The sequence below is a fragment of the Strongylocentrotus purpuratus genome, unplaced genomic scaffold (assembly GCF_000002235.5).
Source record: "Strongylocentrotus purpuratus isolate Spur 01 unplaced genomic scaffold, Spur_5.0 spur5_scaffold_2, whole genome shotgun sequence".
NCBI classification, from domain to species: Eukaryota; Metazoa; Echinodermata; class Echinoidea; order Camarodonta; family Strongylocentrotidae; genus Strongylocentrotus; species Strongylocentrotus purpuratus.
The window spans coordinates 4217298-4223603 of NW_022145605.1; the positions used below are offsets into that span (position 1 = coordinate 4217298).

The 6306-nt window shown below is 36.9% G+C and overlaps 1 protein-coding gene across 1 annotated transcript; it reads right to left on the bottom strand.

Moving 5' to 3' along the window:
• Window positions 1-5451: 5451 nt before the first annotated feature.
• On the bottom strand, window positions 5452-6096 carry LOC583680 (heparan sulfate glucosamine 3-O-sulfotransferase 3B1-like). The gene has a single exon (XM_783581.2). It carries the CDS (start codon window positions 6094-6096, stop codon window positions 5452-5454), a length of 645 nt encoding a protein of 214 aa, XP_788674.2.
• Between the last annotated feature and the right edge of the window lie 210 nt (window positions 6097-6306).

The following is a 6306-nucleotide window of genomic DNA, read 5'->3' on the forward strand; positions in this document are numbered from 1 at the left end:
AAATACTACAAATATAAATTACCAGTTATTAGGACTTTTCGCCATAAAATACATTTCATTAAACATGAATAAGGGAAACATATTAACTATAAACTAAAATACTTTCAATAAAATACAAGTATATGATTTTTTTCCCGATTAATTAAATTATGTAAGTCTACTTATTACCAATGCCTTTACATTGGAAATACAGACGTACCAGTATTGAAGTGTTGTTACCGTTCAACTGGTTTTACCAAATGATTCTAATGGCTCAGCTAGACCAGTTGAATTCTAACTGGCCTGAATCAACTGGATTATTTAGCCCAATTCAAATTCCAGCGTTACCAGTTAGCATTAACTGGTTCATCAACTGGACCAGTGGCAACTAGCTTCCTCTTTTGGGATGTTTGCACCCCCCTCACCCCCTCTAATCCCAAACTGCTTCCGGCGCGCCTGGACGTAATTATGGAAGATCCGAAACACGATGTTCAGAAACGGGGTGAGAACGTCATTATTTTGATTCATTTATTGTGGAACATTTGCGTAATTATTGGGTTAAATGCGGGTTACAGTAACATATTTCCTCTTCGACGTAAATTTCACGTGAATGAAGAACATGATTCATCTCAAGTCAGCCTCGTAATATTCACATGAATTTCACGCAGATATTTTGACTAAAACTATGACTAACGCTTCACGTGTTTCTGTGACACGATAATTTCGTTTGTGAAGATGTAATTAAACGTATTAACACATTTACGTAAATGTCAGGTGTTTGAAGAACGTAACTTTCCTCCAGTCGATACCTTGATATTGACGTGATTTTCACGTGATTTTGTTTATTGGGTAGCGCTCATGTCAGTCATATTTGACCCTCCTGGCGCTCCCGATTATTACCCTGGCTTTAGCACGGCTGCCATACGGCGCTCTAGCATTTCAAGAAATTTATCTAGCGCAGCGGAATTTGGTATTTGCAATGACGACCTTCGTCATTGCCTTGTTTTCGTTCACATTCTGCCCCATTAATATTCTCCTTTCCTTATCCTTATCGTCCGGAAATCGCATTCGTTTTGCACGTATTCATATTCATATTCATATTCATATTCAAATTTATTGTCCAATGATTGGAAATTTGTTTCATTTGCATGTCGGTACAAGGTTACACATTATAAACATCAAGAAGATACATATGGGTACAGAGTAGAACATTTAACTTGGACATAGGTAACAACAAATGCGATAGTTCAACATGCGGACTAAAATTCGATTCATAAATTAAGTAGTTAAATTCAGTTCAAGTTCGGATTAAATTCATTCGCAATTCAGATTAAATACAATTAAAAATTTAAACCAATTCAATTCGTAATTCAGATCAAATCCATTTCAAATCCCGATCACATTCAGTTCGTAATTCAAATTAAAATATAATTAACAAAATCAAATCACATTCAGTTTATAATTCAAACTAAGTAATAAAATTAAATTCATAATTCGGGTTAAGTTAAGTTCACAATTCAAATTCAATACAGTTCATGATTCAGACAGATTCAATTCATATTTCAGGAAATAATTCAATTCAAATCCCGATCGCGTACAATTCATAATTCAGATTAAATTAAATTGACAATTCAGGTTAAATAAATTCATAGTGCTTGTTATTCCTAGTAAGGTGCTTTCCTCATGTCCTTTTCCTTTCAAATTTCATAGGCATCATCTCTAACATCTCATCAAGGTCACTACATTCTTCGATTCTCGAAATCACTCATGCATAACCGTCCAGGCGCCATTTTGTCCGTTTCTGGTCCATTTTAAGGCCTTTCTTTCTTCCTTCCTATCTCCACTATCCTAGATCCTACAAACTTCTAACAAATTCCTCTAGATAGTCTAAGAGATGTTCTTTTATCTGCGACGAATAACCTGACCTTCAAAATGCCATCTTCGTACTCAAAATTCAAATCTGAATCCGACTCCGTCAAAAATCTCTCAAGTTCTTGAAAAATTGACCCCTAAATAATCTAAAACTGCCATAACTTTCTCATATGAATTCCGTTTTGTATTTAAATCTTACAGTATCTTTATCCTATAATTGCAAATAGCCATGCCGAATTTCATGCTCCAAATGCTTTGCAAAACATAAATAGCGCCCTCTAAAGTTCTGGGAATTGGCTTTCTTTCTGTGGCCGTATCTCCATTATGGCTTGGCAAATCCGTACCCTTTTTTTGATTTAGATACTTGAAGATATGCCCTTTCCAGCCAGACACAAAATCATATACCCTAACACTGACCGACTTTAAGAAAAATGCCCTCCAAATTCGCCATTTTCAAGAAAATTGAGAAATAACTTCAACTTGCTCTAAAATGGAGATCTTAATACCTACATCAATACAAACTTGGCAGACACATGTATCCATGTATACATGTATACGTGACAACTGTCTGCCAAGTTAAGTAAATTTTAATGCCCTTTTCAGAAAGTTATCGCCCAAAATGATGAATTTACTATGCATTACGTAATAGCGCGTTTGATGCGTGCAGTACGTTTTGCGCAGATGACAATTGTTTCAAACTGACCGCAATGAAGTGCCCTTTCGAATGAGTATGGTATGGTATGTGTCCACACAAATTTTTTTTGAGTAAATCGCATTTGAACAAGGGTCACTATACGAATTCCGCCGAGTTTCCGCCCGATTATAACACTTATCGGCCATGACGTCATTTTTTCAGACTACTTTTCGCCCCCTAAACATCCTTTTTTTTTCCTTGAAAATGTACAGTGACATTCCGAGTTGCAATACGCAGGGCACCTCGTGGCCGGATTTTATAAATTTGTTTTAAGGGCCATTTAAGACGCCATTTTGTCCTTTAAATATATTTTACATCACATGTTTCGATAGGATTATTATAGAAAAAAGAAGAGTGGTTTACAAGAACAATCATGAAATTCTCTTTCTAATGATACCAAATACGGCCCATAAAGAGACATAAAGAGAGAGAGAAAAAAACAATTTAACTCCGGTCATAATACAGATCCTGTACGTTTTCCGCCCATGTATTACACGCATTGTCTATGGGGCATATCGGGTTCACGCTTTTGGCCCCCAGAACGATCTTTATTTTAATGACGAACATGCACCAAATCCCATTGGTTTTTGTACGCAGTCCTTGCGACCACTTTCTAGGTTCTTTCCCCTATCCCAATTTCTTTCAAGCTTCGTAGGCGTAGTCCCTACAATCCCATCAAGGTCACTGTTGAGGCCTTTCTCTCGCCCTACCTATCTACAATATCACAGAAGCTACAGACTTCGTACAAATTGCTTTGGATAGTCCGAGAGAAGCTCTTTCGTTTGACACGTAGAAACATGGCGTCATTGCACGCAGATCGTTGTGACACGATTGCATTTCTAGTTTATTTCTCCACCTGTCGGTCCACAGAAACAAGTTATCAAACAATTACAGCACACACACATTCATACTCAATCAACAAGAATCTAGTCTATCTCGAAATAAACTAGAGAACTACGCAATATACAGGAAATGTATAGGTTGATTCCTTTATTACTAGTTAATACAAAACATATTTACAATATATTTACAAAGAATTTGCAACTCCTGGTTACATATTGGCTTAAAACAAAACTAAGTTTGACAAATTACAGAGGGTCTCAGGTTGGCAAGGGGTCATTGGGTCGACGACCTTTAGCCTGATCTGAAAGGGCAGGGAAAAACAGAAGTTATTGAAGACTGATGTTTCGAGGATGCTTCCTCTCCATCTTCGTAATAGTGAAAGAGGAAGATGCCTCAAGAAAATCTTGGATGTTGGTATATCGGATATACCATTATCATAGGAAAGGGGGTCTGAATAGTAATAGTTGGTTGTGGGTGTTAATCCTTGAGTCATTTATACAGCAAGATTAGACATTGAACAAATATCATAAGCAAAGTCATGCAAATTAATAAAAACTAGACTTAAAGGTACTATGTCCCTTTTGCAGGCCAAAAAAATGAAAAGGTTAAATTTCAATGGCATTTGAAAGATAATACTAATTTAGAACTCCCCTTAAACAAATAAGAGGGGAAATAACGATTATTAGTTGTCAAATGGACTTAGGGAGCTATAGAGCCAATAAGTAATAGTCTTGATTTTCAGACCATTGTACCGCATGGTCGTTCGTTTTATGCTGCGCAAAGAATCAATCAGTTTAATTTTGGCCATTACAGTGGGTTATTGATGTACAAATCCTTTACAGCTCATTTTGTGTATGTTATTACCAAAGAAGAAGAAAAAGCCAGTCAGTCACTCAATACTGACAATAGTGTCTTTCAGTGAAGTCTAGCAAGAAAAAGGTTTTCCTTGCATAATTTGAATATTAGGACTCTGCTAACGTTTAAATTTCTACAGAATTTGAGGTTGGCTGTAAAAGGGACATAGTATCTTTAACATAGAACATACAAATATGAAATACACTTTTTATCTTAAAAACTTTCTACCCCTATAGCAATTAATACGGAGCAGTCCAAAAATTATCGCCCAATAGGCCATATAGGTTAAAAGGTTGAACCTCTGGCAAGACTCACTCACAAGAACTATTTGCTAATATAAACAATTTGCTTTCGCCACAAAGTTACAACAAACTCTCTTCTATCACTACTGTATGTATAGCTATTCATGCCATACTTTAAAGGGGTTAATCCCTTTTTGTAATACTTATGTGGCACCAAAGAGGGGCTACACGAATACTTTTGAAAAGAAACACTTTAAAAATTAAAATATGTCTTGGATTAAATTCTTAAAAATATAATGGGAATTCTCACTCCTGCGATGGTGAAGGTGTACATAAACAGATACATCACATTTATATCCAGTTCGTGCATTAGAAAATTAATTAATATTCAAACCTTGAATAGTGAATACGAAAATCCAGATGATACTTACTATCAAAATGTCATTTAATATATATACATATATATATATTACAATACCTTGTAATATCCTTATAACGCCTCTGAACGATACATTGATTATTTATCAACAGCTTTATAACAGCATATTGCATGTATTTAACTAATATAAAAGAACTTCTTGGATATTCCTAAAAACTACAAATAACATCAACAGGAACCACATGGCATATTAAAATATAAGTTTAACAATATGTATGCATATCTGTTGGAAGTGTTTAAAATCTTTTTCTCTTTTTTTGTATTTCCAGTAAATTTTCCAGTAAATCTTTGTAGTTCAATAGTTTATACCACGTGATCGTTAAGGGCCAAGATTCGACGTCTACAAGATCTGACGGAGCCTTCATGAGACCGTATGAGTCTCTTTGATCTTTGGTCATGTGAATTGGTGAACCTTGTGTGCACCAACTTACAATGACCCATGACAGCATTGATCATGTTGATTGTGATAATTATGCTGAATTTATATATCAGTATATTTGTTGCTTCGTAAATGCCTCTGGTGGATTTCACTGAAACAACCAAGGAAAGTCGAGATCGAATTCCTTTGCTAGCTGCAGATTAAAGGGACGGTAATAATCTCGAAGTTTTCCTTCTGAGTCATCATCAAGGGTAGGATGCGGACGACCCTTAACTTTCGGGTTAGCACAGTGATAGAATGGACGCTCAGGAACGTGCGCGCAATAGAAACCAGTCTGAGGATTCACCCGGAAGTGGTCTCTTTTGTAGAACTTGGGAACCCCAAGGAATGTCTCGACACGCTGTAGACTTGGGAGAGGGTCTTCAATGAAAGCTTCACCGTCTAGAATAAGTAACTGATCACGACTGTAGACCTCCATCAGACCTCTTAGATAGGTAATGTACTGACCAAAGCGCACAAGTTGTTGTCCATCTCTTAACCGTCCCGTTGATACGTCGATGATAGTATCCTTGATGGACTCACGCAGATCATCACCGCGGTACGTAATGGGAAATGATGCTTTGCGTGGCAAGCCACCCTCGAAGATAACGGAGAGCTTGTGGACATAGTCAGAGACGGCACGAGTGATAGGGTCACGGATGATGACGATGATTTTCAAGTCGTCATCCAGGAAAGCCTTCAAGCGTCGTTTGGATTCAACGCGCGCTAGAATATAACCAGAAGTCTCCGTCATGGGAAGCGTGCGCGGGCTTGAATAATACATTTGATCCTTCCATTTTGAGACATCCTTTGCCGTGAAATTAATTGTTCCAGGAAATTGAGTCTCACCGTTGATAGTAATCGAGGTGTGAAGTTGCAGATATTGCAGAAGAGTCATCGTTCCACATTTTTTTACACCAATAATTACGGCCTTTGGAAGTCGTTTCTGGCAGTGATTCTTTTT